This window comes from Grampus griseus (assembly GCF_964374135.1).
Source record: "Grampus griseus genome assembly, chromosome: 10".
NCBI lineage: Eukaryota > Metazoa > Chordata > Mammalia > Artiodactyla > Delphinidae > Grampus > Grampus griseus.
In genome coordinates, this window is record NC_139004.1 from 67,702,234 (window position 1) to 67,723,611 (window position 21,378).

The 21,378-nt window shown below is 55.7% G+C and overlaps 4 protein-coding genes across 9 annotated transcripts; 2 read left to right on the forward strand and 2 right to left on the reverse strand.

The window, feature by feature from the left end:
* Window positions 1–552: 552 nt before the first annotated feature.
* On the reverse strand, window positions 553–4,568 carry ABHD14B (abhydrolase domain containing 14B). Its single transcript, XM_082664919.1, has 4 exons — window positions 3,751–4,568; window positions 2,589–2,824; window positions 1,113–1,354; window positions 553–756 (listed from the first exon to the last, which is right to left on the reverse strand). Exons 1-4 carry the CDS (start codon window positions 4,029–4,031, stop codon window positions 577–579), a joined length of 939 nt encoding a protein of 312 aa, XP_082521045.1. The 5' UTR covers window positions 4,032–4,568; the 3' UTR covers window positions 553–576.
* A 284-nt stretch (window positions 4,569–4,852) lies between these two features.
* ABHD14A (abhydrolase domain containing 14A) lies at window positions 4,853–9,717 on the forward strand. 2 transcript variants are annotated; one of them, XM_082664921.1, is made up of 5 exons: window positions 4,853–4,993; window positions 7,307–7,518; window positions 7,679–7,794; window positions 8,924–9,159; window positions 9,372–9,717. In XM_082664921.1, exons 2-5 carry the CDS (start codon window positions 7,325–7,327, stop codon window positions 9,552–9,554), a joined length of 729 nt encoding a protein of 242 aa, XP_082521047.1. In that variant the 5' UTR covers window positions 4,853–4,993; window positions 7,307–7,324; the 3' UTR covers window positions 9,555–9,717. The 2 variants fall into 2 exon arrangements, with proteins under 2 accessions (XP_082521047.1, XP_082521046.1); XM_082664920.1 differs by lacking the exon at window positions 4,853–4,993 and having other exon boundaries at window positions 7,143–7,518.
* On the forward strand, window positions 4,908–16,725 carry LOC309829161 (aminoacylase-1). Of its 4 annotated transcripts, XM_082664917.1 has the most exons (16): window positions 11,708–11,939; window positions 12,122–12,235; window positions 12,351–12,466; window positions 13,134–13,198; window positions 13,289–13,393; window positions 13,742–13,836; window positions 14,108–14,184; window positions 14,270–14,359; window positions 14,467–14,523; window positions 14,867–14,940; window positions 15,022–15,071; window positions 15,192–15,336; window positions 15,439–15,507; window positions 16,115–16,194; window positions 16,321–16,381; window positions 16,464–16,725. In XM_082664917.1, the coding sequence occupies exons 3-16, from the start codon at window positions 12,373–12,375 to the stop codon at window positions 16,626–16,628; spliced, it is 1,227 nt and encodes a 408-aa protein (XP_082521043.1). In that variant the 5' UTR covers window positions 11,708–11,939; window positions 12,122–12,235; window positions 12,351–12,372; the 3' UTR covers window positions 16,629–16,725. The 4 variants fall into 4 exon arrangements, with proteins under 4 accessions (XP_082521041.1, XP_082521044.1, XP_082521043.1 ...); XM_082664915.1 differs by lacking the exons at window positions 11,708–11,939; window positions 12,122–12,235 and adding an exon at window positions 4,908–4,993; XM_082664916.1 differs by lacking the exon at window positions 12,122–12,235 and having other exon boundaries at window positions 11,710–11,939.
* A 644-nt stretch (window positions 16,726–17,369) lies between these two features.
* On the reverse strand, window positions 17,370–19,606 carry RPL29 (ribosomal protein L29). 2 transcript variants are annotated; one of them, XM_082663855.1, is made up of 4 exons: window positions 19,532–19,606; window positions 19,076–19,179; window positions 18,693–18,757; window positions 17,370–17,887 (listed from the first exon to the last, which is right to left on the reverse strand). In XM_082663855.1, exons 2-4 carry the CDS (start codon window positions 19,110–19,112, stop codon window positions 17,492–17,494), a joined length of 498 nt encoding a protein of 165 aa, XP_082519981.1. In that variant the 5' UTR covers window positions 19,113–19,179; window positions 19,532–19,606; the 3' UTR covers window positions 17,370–17,491. The 2 variants fall into 2 exon arrangements, with proteins under 2 accessions (XP_082519981.1, XP_082519982.1); XM_082663856.1 differs by having other exon boundaries at window positions 19,076–19,120; window positions 19,532–19,559.
* Window positions 19,607–21,378: the final 1,772 nt, after the last annotated feature.

The window sequence follows — 21,378 nt, forward strand, 5'->3', positions numbered from 1 at the left end:
GTGCCTGTGCAAGTGCTTGTGTGGGGACAGAGTATGTGTGTGTGTGCCTGTGCATGCAATGCAAAGCTGCTGTGAGAGTGTGCGTATCAGCCCACAGTTGCATGTACCTGTGTGGTTGCCCCCAAGTGAAGGATCATATTTGGGAACATAGATGACTGTAATGTGTATGCATGCATGTGGGCATGTATGTATTTGTGGCCTAAGAGGTGAAGGTAGGGGGTGTTTGTGCCCAGCAGGGCAGCCAAAGGAGGAGCTGGGAGGTGGGGGGAGGCTGGGCAGAGCAGAGGAAGGAATGCAAGCCGAGCAGGAAAGCCTATAGGAGAAGCTCATCTAATGGATTACCCTCCACCAGATTATATCCCTTGATTCCTGAATTTTTTTCTCTTGATTTCACATCTTCAGTCTGTCACTGCAAGAGAAAGAAGAGGAAAAGACAGACCCTAAAAGAACTCAGATAGAAAGACACACCTGTTGGATGTGCAGGATGAGCAGGAGCCCACGAAGGGAAGGAGAGAGAATGAGTGAGAGAGAGCCCAAGGCAGGCAAGTGGCCCACCCCCATCAGCAGGGCTGCGCCTCATGCTAGCTCCTGCAGGAAATCCAGCAGCCCTGTATGCCACTCCTCCGGTTTGTCAAGGTAACAGGGGTGCCCCGCCCCCTCCATGACTAACACCCGGTGGTTGGGCAGCTGCTTCAGGTGCTCAAAGCTGGTCTGACCCATGGGGTCCTGGTCTCCATACACGATAAGAACCGAGGTCTAGAGAAAGCAAAGGGAGGCAGAGTCAACAGGGACCTGCCCCACCAGCCCCAGCCTCCTAGAGATCAATTCCAGCCCTCCCCATCACTTTGGTCTCTCCCTGGGGTCAGTGCAAATGACAGAGAGAGACAAGTTGGCCCAGTGCAGGGATGGTTTGGAGAGGTATGAATTTGTGTATGCCCCAACACACAGTTTAGCACAGGGCTTGCCACAGTAATCTTCTGCCTAGTACACCAAAAGGGCGGAGTTTGGTGGTTCAACTCCTCCCGGAAGCTACCCCTTTGGTTACCCAGTACCCAGGGATGGACTGTTCCTTGCTCCTGGCAGGGATATCTCAGCCTCCCACATAGGGGTACCTTCACTCTGGCATAGTCGGCAGCATTGATTTTGTCAGTGCAGATGGGGGCCACTGGCACATAGCCCCGGATCTGGGAGCCTGGGGCCACGAGGAAGGGCAGGGAGTACATGCCACTCAACGATGGGCTGATCACGACTGGGGGGCCCATATCCAAGGCATCCACCACAGTTGCCAGAAAGCTGCTGGGGACCAGCTCCCCAACAGGGGCAGGGGCTGTTGCTTCCTTGGATCGCCCCAGACCTGCAGGGATTCAGGTGTGTGAGAGACAAAGGTGGTGAGTAGGAAAACAGGGGAGAGAGGGTCCCTTCCTCCAGGAAGCCCTCCTAGGTCAACCGCTGTGCCAGGTTCCTGCAACAGGCAGTGTTGCATGCTGTACTTACTCCTACAGCAACCTAGGTCTGTCATATCTGTAGCAAGCATAAGGCATTTCCTTCCATGTTTGTGCCCATCTCCCCCAGTACAGCGTCCTCAAAGAATCAGGCTCTGAAGCCCAGCTTGGCCAGATCCAAGTCCCAATTGTCCACTATAGATTATGTAAGCTTGGGAAAGTCCCCTCAGCCCTCACTCTACTGTTCAGTTTCCCCATCTGTTAAAAGGAGGTAGCAAAAGTGTTTGCCATTTGAGATTGTTGTGAAAATTGAGTTAACTGCTTCAAGGCACCTGTCCCAGGGCTGGCAGGGTAGATGCCTCCAGGACAGTGGATGAGAGACTGGCTCTGCACACATCCCTCCCCTCCAATTAGTCAATCCCTACCTTCTGCAAAAGGATTAGTTCAAGGCCTTGGCCTTGAAGCTCAGCCCAATCTACTGTCAGAACCAATCCTGTCCCAGCCTGGAGGCCCGCCCTTGGGCACTGAAACCATACCAGCCATGGCCAGTGAGGGGAGCAGGTTGGCCATGCTGCCACCTTCACACTTGGCACCATGGGCTGGGGCCCGCCAGTTGAGGCTATGACTGGCAGTCTTGTGCTGCTCCTTCCTCCCTCAGGACCTAAATTAGGGCTTTGTATGTGGGATCATGACTGGGGGCTTAGCCACCCCCAAAGGTGCCAGGGGACTCAGTGTCATTCCTCAGGGCTTCTAACAGAGCCTGTGGTTTCGGCTCTTTCAAAATATTTTACTTCCAATCGACTGAGCACCGATTATTATGTGTTAGGTACTGGCCACATACTCACATGGATAATCTCATTCCATTCTCATTAGAGCCAAACCCCAGAATGAGTGTGGTTATCTCCCATTACAGATGAGGAAACAGAAGCAGAGACATTGCCCCGGGCAACACAGTTAGAAGCAGCTGGGCAGTGTCCAGACCACACCCGGATGGACTAGAGAAGCTCAAAGGCCCTTGTAGTGTGCACTGCGCCCTGTCTAGCTCAGGAGTCAGCCTGGCTAGGTCCTCCCAGTCCCCCAGCCCCCAGCCCTGGGTCCCCAGTGAGGTTCCCACAACCCCTGTCCAGAAGCCTTCCCTGGAGTTACCTGGCAGGTCAATGGCCACAGCCCAGTAGCCAGCCTGGGCCAGCCTGTGCAGCGTGCCCAGGTTCTGCCAGGTCTCGGAGGAGAAGCGTATGCCATGCAACAGCAGCACGGAGAAGCGGGTGGCCTGCCCACTGCCCGGGTGAGCCTCTCGGAAAAAGAGGCTCTGGCCCTGCACCTGGATGGTGCCCTCGTGCTGCTCCACGCCCGCCATACCTCCTGCTGTGCTGGTGAAGCACCTGTGGTTCAAGGCCAGGCTGATGAGAAGCCACAGAACACCTTGCCCAGGTGGAGCAGGGAGGCTGCCACAGACAGGGCAGGGGTCCCTCCTGGAGCATCAAGGAGGCTCCCAAAACTCTAGGAACATGCTTTGGGGGTGAGGAAGACATAGGTGTTATTTCTGCATCTGCCACTACCTAATTGCCTTGGTTTCCTCATCTGAAATATGGGATGTTAAAGCCTATCTCAAGAATTTATGAGTTAAAAAAAAAAAGAATTGATAATTGATGGTGCCTGCCTTTGGAAAGAACTTAATACATGGGTCTCCCATTACAATTATTGTTCCCATTGTTATTATCCTTTTCTACGAATGGGGATAATACAAAATAGTACTAGCTCCTAGGTGGTTGATAGGATTCAATGAGGCCAGGCATGTAAAACACTCGCCCGTGCCTAGCACATAGTAAGCATAGTAAATGGATCAACAGCAATCAACAGTAAGTAGCTGACTATTTTGCTTTTCAACATTTTCCTCTTCCAGGCACTGTTATAGGTCGTAGGTTGGCATCGCAGGCCGAAGAGGATAGGGGTTAGAGTAAAAAAATCTGTTTTCCGGAGCCGGAAACCGGAGCGCTGAGCAGGGAAAGGCTTTGAAGTTCCGGCCGGCGAGGGAAGCGAGGTGCTCAGCGCGCTGCCCGCTGGGGCCCAACGCACTGACGCCGCGGCCAGGGGCGCGGTCACCGGCGCCGCCACCGCTCGCTGTGTCCCCTCCGAGGACCTCGGTTGTGGATCGCAGGGTCTGGTAGGGTGCATGCAGAGGGGGTGGGGGCAGACCCGAGGAAGGGGGCCTGGGGAACCGAGATAGGCAGAGGAGAAACTTGTGGTAGGTGGGAGTGGGTTGTAATTGGAGAGAGGAAGAGAGGGTTGGGGGGCGCAGGGCAGGTACCTGGGGAGCTGCGTGGGCTCTCGCAAATAGGAGGCAGGCGAGTGCAGGCGGCGACTGGGGCCCGGGGCGGGGAAGCAGGGATGTGGCCCGCCGGAGGGCGTGGGCCGGGCCGTGCTCCGGGGCGCCCGCTTGTGGCCGCAAGCCGTCCCAGGGCCGACGGGTGCTGCTAGACCCATCCTTCTCACAGCTGTCTCAGTTTCCCCACGCCCCTCGGCCCCACGTGCCCCAAGCACCGGACAGGGTCCGGCCCCGAGACCCTCAGCGACCTGCTCCACGTGCATATGGTGTGGCTTGAGAAGGAGCGTTCCTTTGGGGTCTCATCCTTCCTGTTCCCTCCCCCTTCCTCCCCACCCCCTCATCCCCAGCCTGGGCTGCCCAAACCCAGAGTCGTCTGTCTGGCATGTGGCTGAGGCCCGACAGGTTTGAATGCGAAGCTCTGCCAATGCCCAGCCTTGATCGTTTTCCCAACGCCTCCGAGCCTATTTCCTTGCCTGTAGAATGGCTGTGATGTTGCCTACCTCACAGAGTGCTAATAAGGAGTGAATGCTGGGTGTTCCGTGCAGCCTCCTTTTTCCAGGTCTGCCCACACAGGCCAGGGACAGATCAGATGTTGGTCGCATGTCACCAACCAGGATAGGTGACATATAGAGACATAGGAGCCTAGAGGCCACCCCAGGCCCTGACCGAGTGCTCGAGCGCATGTGTATTTGCAGGGGTCAGGGAAGTGGATGGCCGGAGACCTGGGGCTGCTGCATAACAATACTAATATCTGGCAGTTACACAGCGAGGCTTCCGCGCCAGACACTGTTCTAAGGCTTGACCTATCCCTCAGTCCTTAAGACAGGCCTCTGTGGTGGTGACAACCCTCTGTGGTCCTTAAGACAACCCTTATCCTTAACCCTGCTGTACAGACCGGAGACTGAGCAAGGGTGGAGACGTGCTGCTGGGAAGAAGTCGACTGTCCCTCCCCCGGCTTTCAGGCCAAAAACAATCCGGAAAATCGGAACGGGGGGACGGGGGCGCCAAACCTCTGTGCTTTGGGGTGCCGCCCCCAGTGCCCCTTACAGCTCGGCTACTAGGCGTGGACCCGAGACCGCGGACTGCGCAGGCGCGCGGAGGCTCGCAGCCGCCCGCAGAGAGGCGGAGGCTGAGGTAGCGCCAACGTCTAGGGGCTGTTTGGCGCTGGTTGCACCTGAGCGGAGCCCGCCCCACGGTGGCAGACCCGGTCATCCCTGTCGGCCCGGTGAGTGTCCCCGGGGAGCGAGGCCAGCAGGGTGCCCGGGGGCGGGCCATCCTTGCCCCGCCCCTTGCCCCCGGAGCCCTGGGACAGAGTCCTGCTGGGAGGGGCCCGCGCTGGGGCAGCGAGTATGTTTGTGTTCGTGTGTCAAGTGTGCGCGCCCGCGCGTTTGTCAGCGTGTGTTCTTGGGGGTCTGGGTGTACGTGTATGTGTGTGTGGTGTATCGGTGTTTCTGTGTGCCTGTGTTGGGGGGGTTATGTCAGCCTGTCTGCCCGCTTGTGTCTGTATGTCTACTGTGTGAATTTCTGTGTGCGTGTGATTTTAAGGGTGTATATCTACCTGTGTCTCTGTGTGTGTATTTCTGAGGGTCTGTGTTTGGGTGTCCGTCTTTCTGCCTGTGCCTGTGTATTTCTTGTGTGCGTGTGTAGTTCTGGGGTTGTGTGTATGACTGGGTGCTTGAAATATGAGGGTCTACATATGGTTTTGAAAGCGTGTGTGTGTCTACCTGTCCCTCTGCCTTCCTGATAGCTGAATGTGTGCGTGACTTTGAGGGTGTTTCAAGGTATCGATTGTGCAGAGGCCCGTGCGTGTGCAAGGAGGCTGCCTGTACGTGCAGGGAATAGCTCGTACAAAGGAAAAGCATTTGGGGACAAGAGTTTGTGTGCACGTCTGTACACCTGTGTGTCATTGTCGACGCGTATGCCAAGGACCTAACGCGGGTACAGCGCCTCACTCCCCTCGCCCCATATCTGTAGCGTACTGTTGTCTAGTGCTCCAGCTGCCTGGGTTGCCATAGCAACGGCTGAAGTCCCGTCCCTCCCTACCGGGAGAGGTGCCCCAGGGCACCAGGCCCACCAGAGGAGAGGTTCAGCGCGGATGCTCTGCCTGGTGGGAACCTAGGCTGCCGCGCGTTGGAGGCTTGCGTCCGAGGCTGGTCGTGGTCAGAAAGAAGAGAGGAGCGTGCTTTTCCTCCACTCATCATCTGGTCCTCCATCAGCCCCAGAGGGGCTGCCACTGCCCAGTCACCACCTGACTCTTGAGCCTGGGGGTGGGGGCTTGGGAAACAAGCCTTCTTGTTCCGGGAGGGGTGGGGGGTGGGGGGGTCCAAGGTGATTCCCCAGCCCTGAACTCCAGCCAGCGCCCAGCTGACACTCAAGACAGACCTGTTTACTGGAATCTGGGAACAAGGCAGGCCTGCTCACCCTAGACCCAAGAAATGATAAGACAGCCCCTGGTCAGGTCCACTGTATTACCGAAATCTCACAGGAGTCTTGGGAGGGCAGCTGCCAGGTTATCCTCCCCATTTTACTGACAAGGCACACAGCCAGGAATTGGTAGAGCAGAGTCTCAAAGGCAGGGCTAACTGCTCTGTCTGGGTCCTGGATACTGAGGTCTGTTTTCTGGGCTGGCAAAGGACTCAAACTAGAGGAGTCCATGAAGCAGGTCATTTGGCGTGAAGCTGGGGGGTGGGAGGCATTTGTCTCTCCAGCCTCCACGGCTCCCTTTCCACTTCTAGATGTGCCATGCTTCTCCCTAGCCGCATACCCCCTCATGCCTAGGCATTTCCTCCATCAAGGATATTCTCCATGAGCTCTCTTCCCACGTAATATCAGCTGGGGTAGAGCATTAAATATTCCCATCAGTGGTAAAACACATTCTGATTTTAGCATTATTATATGCAGTGTGATAAAAAGAACCATTTCAAAACATGCCCTCAGTGGGACATCGCTTTACTCTTTGATGTCTTTCACCTTTGATGACTCTCAGCACTCTGTCCACGAGCTCATCTGTCACCTCACAGCCTTGGTTTCCTCCTTGGCAAACTGAGTGTGGCCTGGTGGTTAGGAGCCCAGCCCTGGGCTCAAGTCCCAGTTCCCCTGCTTGCTACTCTGCACTTTGGGTAAGAGAATTTACCTCTCTGAGCTTCAGTTTCCTCATCTATAAGAGACCTATAATACCTGCTCCCTAGTGTTTTTGTGTGGGTTCATGAGTCGTTACATGTGAAGGGCCAAGCACAGGGCCTGGCTATCATAAGCACTTGATGAATGGAAGTGGTTTTAGCTGGCACAAGGATGATGGTGGCCACTGATGCCAGGAGGACATCTCAGATGCTCCTCACGCTTTAGGGTATCTGAGCCCTTGCCCTGGCATGTGGAGTAGTTGGGTGTGAACCCTCAGATCCTTGCCTGGAGCAGAGGAAAGGGCAAGGGCTGAGCTTTTCCTCTGCTGGGCGCTCCTGGGTGGGATTTGAGAATGGGGTCCAGGGGACCTTGCAGGGGCTCAGCCCTACCCTCTTCTCCCTCTCCTCTCCTCCTCCAGACTGTGGTACAGACCTCCATGACCCGGTCCCAGGTCGCCCTGCTGGGCCTGGGCCTGCTGTTCATGCTGCTACTGTATGTGGGGCTGCCAGGACCCCCTGAGCAGACCTCCTGGCTCTGGGGAGACCCCAATGTCACAATCCTGGCTGGTCTCACCCCTGGCAGCTCCCCCATTTTTTACCGCGAGGTGCTCCCACTTCACCGGGCCCGCAGGTGGGTGCTGACCTCAGGGTGTAGTGGAAGGACTAGGCCCGCGGGGAGTCCCTGTGTGGGTCCCCCAGCTCAGCTCAAAGTGCTCAGGGCCTGGGAAGGCAGTGGGAGTAGCCTGGGAAGAAAGAACCCTCAGAACACACACTCCCCTGTGTGCCCACAGGGTGGATGTGGTGCTGCTCCATGGAAAGGCCTTTAACTCCCGGACATGGGAGCAGCTGGGCACACTGCAGCTGCTGGCACAGAGGGGCTACCGGGCCGTGGCCCTTGACCTCCCAGGTGAGAGCCCCCACCCCTGGGTCTAAGGAGGTAACGTGCAGCAGGGACATGGGGACAGCATGCCAGAGGGGAGAACTGGAGGGTTAGGAAAGCCCTAAGTTGTGGCTGGGGAGCATCTGGACCCCAGTGTCTGAACAAGCAGTGGCAAGTCACAACACAAAGTGTCAACACGAAAAGCTCTGTGTTTTTTATTTTCTACCTTGAAAACTACAGTGTGGATTGTTGCATGTCACAGAGCAGTTAGCAACATGACCTGCCTCACAAGCGATTGCATGGGGAGATCTCACTGTCCTTTTTATGACAAACTAGGTAGCTTTTTGTTTTTTCAGCTATACAAATGATTTTTGCTATTATTCTTGTCATTAAAAAATCAACCAAGAGTGATGCCCTCAGAGACCTATGCCATGTTTCTCTCCCTCTCACTTCTCTAAGCAGTTTGAGGGTGCCAGGCCCTCTTTGGGCGTTTCCATGCCTAGAGATACAGGGTTGTTTGGTGGGGGCTGTAAACATGACTGGTGTCCTGCCAGCTTAGTGAATCTATCTGCAGCCTAGTTTTCTTCTCCTCTACCATGTCTCATGGGTCATGCCAGGCACTGTGACCCTCCCTCTCCGTAGTGTGTGCCATCAGAGGGATGAACAGGTTTTATCTGGCCACTCCTCGACTGGTGGCTGTACATGTAGCCTGCTTTAGAGTTTTCAGTGTCAGTTGAAATGCTCAAGTAAGGAAGCTGAAGCATCTTTGGACATGCTTCTTTGAGCATGTGGGCAATCATTTCTGTAGGGTAGCCATCAAGGCCAGTTGATGGGTCGAAGGACACACACTTGAAGTTTTTTGACAAATATTATCTTACCCTCCAAAAATGCTGTGTGGATTTACCCTCCAGTCATGTACAAAAGTGTCCACATCTTCCTTAACACTGTGTATTATCAGTCTTTTTAGTTTTGCCAACATGATGAATGAAAGATGGTTTTCTAGCAGCCCTATCACAGTACAAAAATAACGTCTAGGAAGTTTGGGGTAGCAGATGCTATATGCCACTGCCCCCCATCTCTTTCCCTCACTCTGGTGGGCAGGAAGTCCTGACCTCCTTCCCAGCCTCCCTCAGCTGGTGCCTTCTGCTGTTCCCAGGTTTTGGGAACTCGGCACCTTCGAAGGAGGCAAGCACAGAGGCAGGGCGGGCACAGCTGTTGGAGCGAGTGCTGCAGGACCTAGAGGTGCAGAATGTCGTGCTGGTGAGCCCTTCACTGAGTGGCTGCTATGCCCTGCCCTTCCTGATGCAAGGCCACCACCAGCTGCATGGATTCGTGCCCATTGCACCTGCGTCCACCCAGAACTACACCCAAGAACAGTTCCAGGCTGTGAAGGTACTGGGAGGAGGGTCTCCAAAAGTCCTGGCTTCCTGTCCCTGGCTCGAGTCATAGGGGGAAAGGCCTCAGGTCTTACTTGGAGGACACATGGCCCCATCCTTGATCTGGATGGGAGAGATGCGGTGTATAGGGAAGATTTCCTAAGGAGGTGGCTTGAGGGCCAGTCCCCATCAGGCCCCAGGATCACAGTCCCTTGCCTTGCCCTGCAGACCCCGACTCTCATCCTGTATGGGGAGCTGGACCGCGTCCTGGCTTGGGAGTCACTGCGGCAGCTCCGCCACCTGCCTAACCACTCTGTGGTGAAGCTGCGCGATGCAGGCCATGCCTGCTACCTCCACAAACCACAAGACTTCCACCTCGTCCTTCTTGCCTTCCTTGACCATCTGCCTTGAGCTCACCCACTGTCCAGGCCCCAGGCCTGGCCTGAGCTTGGAGGATCTGGACCAGTCTCCACCAGGGAGGCAGCCCCTGGGGTTGGAGGGTAGAGGCCAGAGGGCCAGGCCCAGTCAGGACCTCTCATTTCATCTCAGAGGCACAATAAAAGAAAGCATTTTTGTTATGCCTAGGGAGTGACAGGTTCTGTTTCCTGGCGTTGCTGCAGGTGGTGTTAGAGTTGGAGGCAAGTCTGGGACTGCTTTGGGACTGAGAGCTGGAGGGATTGCTCCAGCAGCCTGGGAAGGCTAAGGACATGCGCTACTTACTAGATGGCTGCTGAGTGGCTACTCTGACTCAGTTTCCTCATCTGTAAAATGGGCATGATGGTAACACCTAGCTTAGAAAGTGGTTTTAGGATTGAGTCTGGTTAAGCAGAGCACTTGGCCATACTGGGCTGGCGACGTGGGAGTGTCATGGAGAGGGGATGTTACTACTGCTGAATGACCACTGGGATTGGTGGGAAATCCAGGGTCTAGTGGCTGAGTTGAGTGAGTCAGGAATAGAGGACCTATGGCCGAAGGGAGCAAGATTTGTAAAGGTGGGGTGGAGAATGTGATTTAATAAGTAACACAGTATTGGGAAGAGGGAAATTTCCCCCTCTACCCCTCTTGAGTTCTTGGCTGGACTAACAATAAAATTGACACAAAACAGATTAATAGGAGAAAAAGAAATTTTAATCATGTGCAAGGAGGTCTCATAGAAATGGGACCTAAGAAGTGGCCAGAGCAGGCAGCTTTTATACTTTTTAGACAAAGAATAAATTTGTGAGGACTTGACAGGACAAAGAAGCATATTTTGGCTGCTGAATTAGTAAAGAATCTAAACAGAGTGGGCTTGAGGGTAGTAAATTAAAGAATTAACAAGGTTGGTTTATACAGGCTTCTCAGCCTGAATTCCCTATCTCCAGAAACCAGAGTGTCCTACCTCCAGATGCAGGGAGTGTACCTTTTGTATAGAGATTTATTGTTTTCAGGGAGACAGAAAGGAGGGTCGAATGTCTCTCTTGCATTGGACATTTCTCAAGTGACTTTAATTCAAAATAACCAACATGCCACTGAGGCACATTTTGGGATGGCCTGCCCTTGGCCCCAACAATAGCATTGTTGGTGAACCACCAAGCCTGCTTGCCCCTGGGAATCTGTGGGTCAGCAGTCTGACTTAAACCTCACGAGGGTTGGATGGACCCTACCCTACCCTGCCAGCCTGCCTCCTCTGTGCCCAGAGGTTGAAGTCTTCAACCCCACCCCTCCCCAAGCTGATTCAGCCCCTGGAACTGAGGGCAGAACTGGCTGAGAGTACAAAGGACAGCCGGATGCACAAATGGGCAGCTACAACTGTGTGCAGCCTGTGGGTGGCCAGTGGGACACCTGTGCCTCTTTATCTTCCTTCTCCAGTGGCTGCAGAAGAGCCAGGGAGCCTGGCACAGGGTCAGCCAAGAAGGTGCCACACGTATGCTTTTGTGCAGTTTCCCACCTCTCATTCTGTCATACAGCGTCACGATTACATCCTCTCATCGTGCCATCCTCTGTCACACCCAACCACCATCTCACATTGTCATACACACAGTCACCCACTGATACACAGATTTGCCTACACAGTGGTGCGATCACACATGCGCCCATCCGTTCGTTTATCCTTTATTCCTGGCACGCTGTCCGTCTGTTCTGTCCCCTGCCAGGGACAGAATCCTACGGGTACATGGACCAGCATCTTGGAGCTCACAGATATTAACCAATAACCTCTCCACACAGGGAGCATTGAGGCAGTCAGGGAGGCCGCCCCTGAGGAGCTGAGGCGTGAGGAGGGGAGAAGTCCAAGACTCGCGGGAGGGGGTGGTGGAGCAGGCCGGGGCCAGACCCAGCAGGACTTTTCAAAGCTGGACTCTGAGAGCGAGGGGGCGCTCAAGGAGGCAGCTGCGAAGTTTCCGGTCAGTGCCCGCCTTCCTCCCTTCTGGCCCAATCGGGAGGTTGCGGGAGGTGGGGCCCGCTGCCCAGGGCCAAGGGCGGGGCCTGCGGGGGCGGGGCCAGCCTGTAGCTCGCTGTCGGCTGCAGGGCGGAGCCGGCGGCGGAGGCAGCTGCCCCGGGGTGGGCCCCTGAATCCCAGGCTCATGTAAGTGGCGGAGGCTGGAACCACTGGCTGGCGGAGACGCCCACGCTCACTGGGCCTTAGAGATTGGGACGGCCCTGATTCGCAGTCTTCGGTCCCGCCCTGCGAGGTCCGGCCACGTGGTGGGCGGACCGCGGCAGTTCTGATCCGGAGACCTCGCAGGACCTGGAGTCCCGCCCACAGTTCAGGGCGGACGCCGAGAGGGGAGCGCGGGCCCAAAACCAGCAGAGAGTGAGGTGGGGGGCCGTGGAGAGGGGTAGAGGGATCTGGGGCTCCCTGACATGAAATCCGGGCAACTGGGAGAATTTTTTTGAGGAGGGCGGGGGGGAGTCAATGTCTGGTTTCAGACGTGGCTCAGCTACTTTCTAGGTGTCTCTGAATCTGTCTTAGTTTTTTCCTCTGTAATGTGGGCTTTCAGAGGCACGAACTTCATGGGGTTCCTTGGGGGATTAAATAAGGAAATGTATTGAAAGTGGCCAGCACAGCGCCTGAAACAGAATGGGGCCTTTGTAACTGGGGGCTCCGAAACAAGGTATTCTCTCCCTGCGGGGCGGCCGGGGAACCGCCCTGGGGAGGGACTGCGTGTAAATGGAGCCCACCAGCCCCAGCGGCGGGGAGGGGTAGGTAGCCACTCGCTTTGCCCCTAGCTCACCACGGCAGGGCAGCGCCATGGCCAGCAAGCGTCGTGAAGCCGAGCACCCATCCGTGACGCTCTTCCGTCAGTACCTGCGCATCCGCACCGTCCAACCCGAGCCCGACTACGGTGAGAACGCGGAGGTTCCAGGAGGACCTGTGGTGGGGCATCAGGGGCGGGGACTGTGCTCTAAACCAGGCGCCAACCCGTCACCCAGCTGAGCCTAATCTGCCTCAAATGGCGCCTCCATTCCTCTAAGCCGTTCCCTAGGTCAGCAGACAGCTCAGCATCCCCTCCAGGCTGTGCTGCTCCAAAAGTTACAACTGGTAGTTAAATAGGGAACAACTTCACCTTACTCTCCAGCACTTGGGGTTGGGGAAGGGAAGAAGAGGCCCCCGGAAGCCTACTGGGGCTGAACAAAGGCCACAGACCTTCGGGGAATCAGGCTTGGTGGCTGGGAACTGTGTACTGGGGTCCAATCCAAATCCCTGCTCTGTGATTTACCAGCTGGGAAACAGTGGGTGAGCCTTATGTCTCCGCGCCAGTTTCCCTATCATTAAGGAAGGTAACAATGACACCTGCTTCTCACTCTGGACTTCCCACCTGGCCTTCTACAAAGGGTCACTGGCCAAAAATGTCTTCTTTCTTGGGGACAGCGATGCAGATGTCTCTGACGGATGTGGAATTGTGTTGAGGCAGGGGTCTGCTCCCTTCTCTGGATGTACCCCCATCTCTGCCTGGGCCCGTGGGAGGTGTGGGGAGGCAGAAGCAGCAGCAAGGCTGTCTGTGTTCCCAGGGGCTGCCGTGGCCTTCCTTGAGGAGAGAGCCTGCCAACTGGGCCTGGGCTGTCAGAAAGTGGAGGTGAGCCTGTGGCCCAGCATGGGTAGGGGAGGTGGGCCTGGGGCAGCTCCTCACCGTGCACTGACGACCCCTCCTCCTGGCCCTCTCCAGGTGGCACCTGGCCGTGTGGTGACTGTGCTGACCTGGCCAGGCACCAACCCCAGACTCTCTTCCCTCTTGCTCAACTCCCACACCGATGTGGTGCCTGTCTTCAAGGTGCGGGGGGTGTAGGGAGTGGAACACCCTTGAGGACAAAGATGGTACAGATCCCCCATTCGACTGCAGGGATCCCACGATGCTGGTCCTGGCACTGATTCGACCTCATAGAGCATTACTCCACTCAATCAAGCAACCTCTGCCCAGTAGCCATTCCATGCCAGGGGTGGGGTATGCCAGAGGCAGGGTTGGTGGTGGGAGGCAGAGATGAGGGATGGCTGTCAGCTGCCCTCTTCAGCCCTACGTGGGCTCCTAGGGCACCTGCTCCCTGGGCAGGGCCACAGTTGAGCAGAGTGGATTAACGACTACATTTGGTGCTTGGGTCCCTCTTCCTGCCCCTGCCCCCAGGAACATTGGAGTCATGACCCCTTTGAAGCCTTCAAGGATGCTGACGGCTACATCTATGGCAGGGGCGCCCAGGACATGAAGTGTGTCAGCATCCAGTGAGTGTCCTTCATTCCCAGTTTCCCCACTGGCCCGTTGGATTGACCCAGGACCCAGGTGTGATTGGAGAACATCAAGGCCAAGGAACATCTTGACCCCTTACCTTGGGCGGGAATTCCCGCTATGACCATTGCATGGATGGGGAGACAGGGACAGAGACTTTCTGGAGTCACCTGCTAGGCCGTGGCAGAGCACGGCCCAAGGCTGCAGCCTGCCTGCTCTGATGGCTCCCCCCCAGCACCTGGCTTACACCCTCTTACTGCCCCTCAGGTACCTGGAGGCTGTGAGGAGGCTGAAGGTTGAGGGCCACCATTTCCCCAGAACCATCCACATGACCTTTGTGCCAGGTAGGAGTGACTCGAGGAGGGGCACCTTCAGGGGTGGGGAGAGTGTTGGGGCACCCCCTATCTCACATTCCTGCTTCTTTTACAGATGAGGAGATTGGGGGTCACCAAGGCATGGAGCTGTTTGTGAAGCGGCCCGAGTTCCAGGCCCTGAGGGCTGGCTTCGCCCTGGATGAGGGTGAGCAGGGTGGCAGGACACTGACTGGCCAGCAGGGGATAGGGAGGCTGCTAGTGGGGGCTGGGCCGCTCCACCCTCTCAGGCCTGGCCAACCTTTTCCTCCTCAGGCCTGGCCAACCCCACTGACGCCTTCACTGTCTTTTACAGTGAGCGGAGCCCCTGGTGTGAGTATGCACTTGGACGTTGGGGGTCACTGTGCAGATGGGACACTGGGCCAGAAGGGGCAGGGGCCCGCCAAGGGTTCCACAGCAAGTTGGGGCCTGAGTAGGCCTTGAACCCAGGGCCTTTGCCTCCCAGCCCCTTCCTACCTGGGCATCTCTTTCCTGAGCTTCTGAAAGGAGGCCCTAACCATGGGCAGAAACCAGCTCTACACTGTGCATTCTGAGGCGGGCAGAGACCTGGCAGAGGAGCCTGGAATGAGGGGAAGACCCCGGGCCCATCCCAGGGCTGGTTGCTTTTCCAGCCTCTCCCATACTGAAGACACCCCCTTCCCCCTGCGTCTCTCAGGGGTGCAGGTCACAAGCACTGGGAAGCCAGGCCACGGCTCACGATTCATTGAGGACACGGCAGCAGAGAAGCTGGTGTGTGGCATACGGGGAGGGAGTTTGGGAGTTCCCGAGGCTGTCCTGGGGCCACTCTCACATCTAACCTCACTCTCCTAGCACAAGGTTGTGAGCTCTATCCTGGCTTTTCGGGAGAAGGAGAGGCAGAGGTGAGGCAGCCTGGGAAAGGGCACGGGGCTCTGGGAGGCTACGCAGGAGAGGAGGGGGGCTGAGCCCCCTTTTTATCTGTTCTTCCCCCTTGCTGCTGCTGCCCCTGCCCCCGCCCACAGGCTGCAGTCAGACCCTCAGCTGAAGCAGGGGGCCGTAACCTCCGTGAACCTGACTAAGCTAGAGGGTGGTGTAGCCTATAATGTGGTACCTGCCACTATGAGCGCCAGCTTTGACTTCCGCGTGGCACCAGATGTGGACCTGAAGGTGCCATCTCCACCTGGGTTTGGAGGAGGGAGCCTGGGTCCTCAGCCCTGTCCTAGAGGCTCAGGGAGAGCCTGAGGGGTCAGCTCATCTCCCTTCTCACAGGCTTTCGAGGAGCAGCTGCAGGGCTGGTGCCAGGCAGCTGGCGAAGGGGTCACCTTCGAGTTTGCTCAGGTGTGGACTGGGGAACCTACAACAGGGGAGTTGTAGGAGCTGGGGAGGCTGGGCTTGCTGCATGTATCACTGCAGGAGTGTACGTTTGGTGTGCCTGCATACATCCTGGCTTTAGCTGTGAGAGACATGTTTTGTTCACCAACAAGTGTTAGTTGTTGTAGGCCACTGTTGGGTGCTGGGGAATACTAGGGAGTGAAATTAGACAAGTTTTTGCCCTCATAGTCTTTACACAATGAAGGGAGGAATAGACATGAATCAAAAAATTATGTATTACTTTTATGTAAGTGTGAACACATGTGGTCCAGGAAAGGGTGGGACCTCATAACTGTGAATCTGTAACTGGAGTATTTGACCAGTCTGAGGGGTCTGGGAGTGCCATCTTGAGGAAGGGGCACTTAGGAATGATCTGAGGATGGACAGGAAGTGGAGGGCACAGAAGGTCCCAGACCTGTGACCTTTGAGAGACTGAAAGAGGGCCTGTTGCTGGACTGGCCAGCTGGATGTCTGGGTAGGTGGGTGTGTGCCCCGTGCCAGGCACAGCCTACCCTATGAAGAATAGGGCAAGATGCCAGGCCTTGTCCTGATCCTGCCATCCTTCTCCCCACAGAAATGGACAGAGCCCCGAGTGACATCTACTGATGATTCAGACCTCTGGTGGGCAGCTTTTAGTGGGGTCTGCAAGGACATGTGAGCACACTGGCCAGCCCCCCTCTCCCCTTCCCTCCCTCCCACCTTCCTTTGCTCCTTCAACCCTTCCCTTGCCCTCTCCCCTCTCTGCTTCCACATTCATTCACCAGGTTCTTCCCTCTACAGGAACCTCACCCTGGAGCCGGAGATCTTCCCCGCTGCCACAGACAGCCGCTATCTTCGCGCGGTGAGCTGCTTGCAGTAGGGTGGGCAGTGGAATGGTCCTGGGTGCTGGCCTTCCCCCTAACGGCTCCTGTTGCCCCCTGCAGGTGGGGGTCCCAGCTCTGGGCTTCTCACCCATGAACCACACACCCGTGCTGCTCCACGACCACGATGAACGGCTGCACGAGGCCATGTTCCTCCGCGGGATCGACATATACACTCGGCTGCTGCCTGCCCTGGCCAGCGTGCCCACCCTGCCCAGCGAAAGCTGAGCCCCGCGCTCTCCAACCTCCACCCCGATCAGTGCCAAGGACCTTTCTTCCCCCCTGCCCAACAATAAAGTCTGTGTGGACAGGGGCCACTTCTGAAGTACTAACAGCAAGGATGTTCACGGAGCAGGCTTTCAAAGATAATAGTAACACCTACTTCAGAGATGAGGGATCATACACCATGGGTCCCACCTGTTGCCCCAGCATAACGACAACTCTTTGAGCATCCCCAGTGCCCAAAGTTGGACTACAGATGAAGATCTAGTGTGACCAGGAACAGTGCTTCATTGGCTGTTCTGAGGGCTAAGACTGCTGGTGAAGCACCTGATCCAGGGGGCAAAGAATACAGCACAGTCATGCAAGTAAGGCAGTGCCACCATTGCTTGGCCTCCCAGGAGCCCTAGAACTTGGGGGACTGTACAACTCAGAGCAGTGAATGCTGGCCAGGCACGCTAGGAACCTAGAACTCCCCAGGCCAGAGTGCAGAATTCTTCTGGGTGCTCCCTTTTCTTCTGGGTAAGCTTTAAGACCTGACAGGGATGTTTGGGGTTTTTCTCTGTCCTCACCAGCCTGCCCAGTCCAGCAAGCTATGTGCCCCAGTGTCCCTAAGGCACCGAACCACTCCTCATTTACTAAGTCCCCTTCTGGCACTCCAAGGCCCTATTTCCCGACTCCCACCCACACCCTGCCATCCAAGGAAGGCTAAACTCTTTACCCACACAAAATGTAGGTACCGACCCCACGTGACTGAAAGATCCTGCCTCAGGTTTATTTGTACAAATAGCACAGGAGGACACCAGCCCCATGCAGACAGCAGCCCAGGGGTCACACCAGTCCTTCTGTCCTCACGTTGGCAGACAAAGGCTCTACTCTGGAGCCTTTGTGGGGGCCTGGGCACCTTTGGGAGCGGGAGCGGGAGCTGGAGCGGGAACTGGGGCCACAGCCGGAGCCGCAGCTGCACCTGCAGCCTTCGCCTTGGTTTGAGCCTTGGCCTGGGACTTTGGCCGGCAGAGCCTGAGACCCTTGGCGATGCGGGCACGAGCACGTTTCCCGAGCCTGGGGTGAGCAATGTAGGCAAGTCGACTGAGCTTGCGGCTGCCGCCCGTTGGGATCCTGGGCTTGACCTCCTTGGGCTTTACAAGAGTCTTGATAGCCTCAGCACGTGCAGTTACGGCCTTGGCGTTGTTGGCCTGCATCTTCTTCAGGCCCCTCTTGTTGTGCTTCTTGGCAAAACGCATGTTCCTCAGGAACTTGGGGTCCACCTGGAAGACAAAAAATGTACAGGTGGCTGTTAAGTGCAGCATGTAGGGGCCCCCAAGTCACCCATGGTGCCCCTCTCCACAGCAGCACCCACGAGACTATCAGTCGCCAGCCGAGGCCTGCTGGGAGCTGAGACAGCATCAAGTCAACCTTAAATGCAGAAATATCTGGCCCTTAGAGCCCAATAGAGCTCAGAAAGGAAGAACAAATTCCTACAGCAGGATTTTGGTTGAGTTTTTCCTGAAACCCCCCTCACGGACACCCCACCCCCTCACCCTTAAAAGGTGCCAAATACTAAGGTTAGTACAACAGATTCACAGCAAACAAGGCAGAATAAGGACCAACGGAGGGAAGGGAAGGGGGCGGGGAGAGACCAACAGTACAGTGGAGTAGCAAAGTGGAGACAAGACTCAGTTGTGCTCAGACCCTACAGCCTCAGCCTTCTTGGCTAATCCTTAGAACTCCCTAGCACAGGAAGGGAAGCTGCCCCCTCCATGCCTAGTACTGCATCAGATCAAGGTCATATGGGTGGTCAAAGTGGAATGGAAGGCTCACAAGGTACTGGGTACACAGGCAAGACCACCCCTTCCCTTGAAAAGCTCAGAGTGAGCAAGGGAGATGATCAGACAAACTGCTCTCAGGAGGCAGGTTACAACTCGGGCCAGTAAAGCCAAGTAAAGCTTTATTACAGGTCTGGCACAGCATGAAGTCCAGGCAAAACGAAGGACAGTTAAGCTACATGAAAGACCCTGACCACGCAACTGGAGCCAAACACACACTTTTTTCTGATTCGGCGCACACACTCACCCCCTTAAGAGATTCATATCGTTGTGATCGGGGTTTCTTGATGCCATTTCTGTGCCATTTTCGGGCTGTGGGGAAAAAAGGAATTAGACCAAAAAAGAGATTTCCTCTAATAAGACCACCATCACAGCTGCAAGCCCGGGAGAACCATAATTTCTCCTTACTTGGGATCCGTCTAAGAAACCCCTTACCACTGAATGCAAAGCACTGTGGGTTATCCCAAGCGGATCCCTGGCTTCTAAATCTACAGCCCCATAGGTAATGCTGGCTGAAAGTAAAATCAGCCCCAGGCCCACTGTAGGAATGTGCCTCCTTTCCCTGACCAGTATCCCTAATCTTTGCCAGGGTCTGGGGCATTAGATGAAGGCTGGGCCAGGGGAACTTACACTGGTTGTGCGTGGTGTGGTTCTTGGACTTGGCCATGTCTGCAACTGGAGGACGAGAGTGGAGATCAGAGCTCGCGGGGCCGGGCCTACCTCTTCGCCTTGATCTAGAAGAACGTTAGGCCAGAAGCCTGAATGAGGCTTCAGCACAGATGCCTTGCATTTGCGCCCTCCACCAGCCCGGATTCATTCTGCACGACCCAACGCCAGTCTCCCCTTCCCAAACTCAGGTAATGGTGCCTCGAAACTACCCCCCCAGCCGCAAGGCTGCGCTCTCCCCCCAAATCCGAATTCTCCCCCTCCCATCCATCCATTGAGAACCCACGAGCAACGTCCCCGCCCCGCGGCTTCCGCTCCCCACAGCCAGGCAGCCGGTCTCCCCGTCCTCCCTAAGGCCACGCGCCCCGCCGCCGTCCGGGAGTCACGGATGGCTCCGGATACCGCGCGGCTAGCACTCACCGGGGCCCGCAGATCCCGAAACGCCTGGGACCGGAAGAGGAAGAGGAACGCCGTGGTGCAGCACGGGAAATAGGCTTGTCGCGGCAGGAAGGGACTACTGGAAAAGCTTCCCCCAGCGCCGTGAAGATAGGTTCCTAAACCCGGAGGACACAAGCCAGATGGGAAGGTGGTGCTACGGGCCTGGCCTCGCTCCTTCAGGTTTACCGACCCCTCTCGTTTTTCCTCATATTCCTCCTGACTTGGGTCCCAGGTCTCATTAAAGGTCTTGAAGGCGAAGGGAGTCATTGAGGAATACATGTTAGGCAGGGGGTAACAGGAGATTCGTGTTCCTAAAAAAGTATTTCTGGCTACTGCGCGGAAAATGGACTGTAGCGGGCAGAGGAGGGAGAGCCGTCAGGAGTCTGGTGCAGGATGGGACAGGATGGTGCCTGGAGCTGAGTCGGGGCACGGGGGATGGTTAGGAGTGGGTAAGGAAAGAGGGTAGACTGGGCTTGGGACGCAGAAGATTGGGGAGAGCAAGAAGGCCTGTGTAGCCCCTAAGTTTTTGGCTTGAACAAGTGCGTGAAGATGGTGCTTTTTACAGAAATGGGGAAGATTGGGGGAGGGACAGGGGTCTTGCTTTATTTTGAGGGAGCCAGTGATCCAGATGTTTCTTTTTATTTTTTTAAGATTTTTTTTTGATGTGGACCATTTTTAAGGTCTTTATTGAATTTGTTACAATATCTTTTATGTTTTGGTTATTTGGTCACAAGGCATGGCGGGATCTTAGCTCCCCCACCAGGGATGGAACCTGCACCCGCCTCCAGCCCCCCACCCCCTGCACATGGGAAGGCGAAGTCTTAACATCAGGGAAGTCTCCAGATGTTTCTTTTTAGATGCATTAAATGTGATATGCCTGTTGTCATCCAAAATAAGTAAATGTTGCCTCCTAATAACTCTATTGCCTTCCCACCTCTTACCGCTATAGTTCATTTCCACACAACAGTGGGGCCTGAGGGCACTTTTTAAGAACAAATCAGATCTTGTCACTTAAAGTCTGCAAGGACTTCACCTTGCATTAGAGATAAACTCTTTACCTCCCCTAATCTTGGCAATGCTTTCCTCATCATTCACTTTTCTCCACACCCATGGACTTCTTTCTTTCCTGCCAAGCAGGAATACCTGTTCCTGCTTCAGGGCCTTTACACTTGCTATCCCCTCCACCTGTACCACGTTTTCCCTGCTCTTTGGATAGCGTGCTTGCTTGGAGAAGCCTCCCTGGCCTACCCTATCTAAAACAGAGACCCTCTGCCCCATCTCCCCAGTTACTCTGCATCTTCTCATCCTGTTTGCTTCCTTCACAGAACTTTTCCACACTCTACGTTTTCTATTTACTTGTATATGTGTTCATTGGTTCAAGCACCAAGAGTTCAGAACTGGTTTGGTCACCTTCATTTTCCCATTGCCTGACACAGCACTTGATGTAGAACAGGAACTTGAGAAACACCTACTGAATGGACGTTCCTTGGCAGGCAGGTTCATGGACTGACCGAAGCATTTTGCAGAGAGTTGGGGAGTGAAAGGGAAAGGAGGATGTGGAGGCAGGACACACAGGTGACTCCTTACTGAAGCATTCCTGAGGAGAGGGAGAGAAATCTGGCAGGTGTGAGTTAGGAGAATCAAGAGCAGGCTCAGATGCTCAAGGGGTAACCTAGTGCCAACAAAGAAACAATTGAACACGGGTTCGTGCCCCGGTCCGGGAGGTTCCCACATGCCGCGGAGCGGCTGGGCCCGTGAGCCATGGCCACTGGGCCTGCGCGTCCGGAGCCTGTGCTCCGCAACGGGAGAGGCCACAGCAGTGAGAGGCC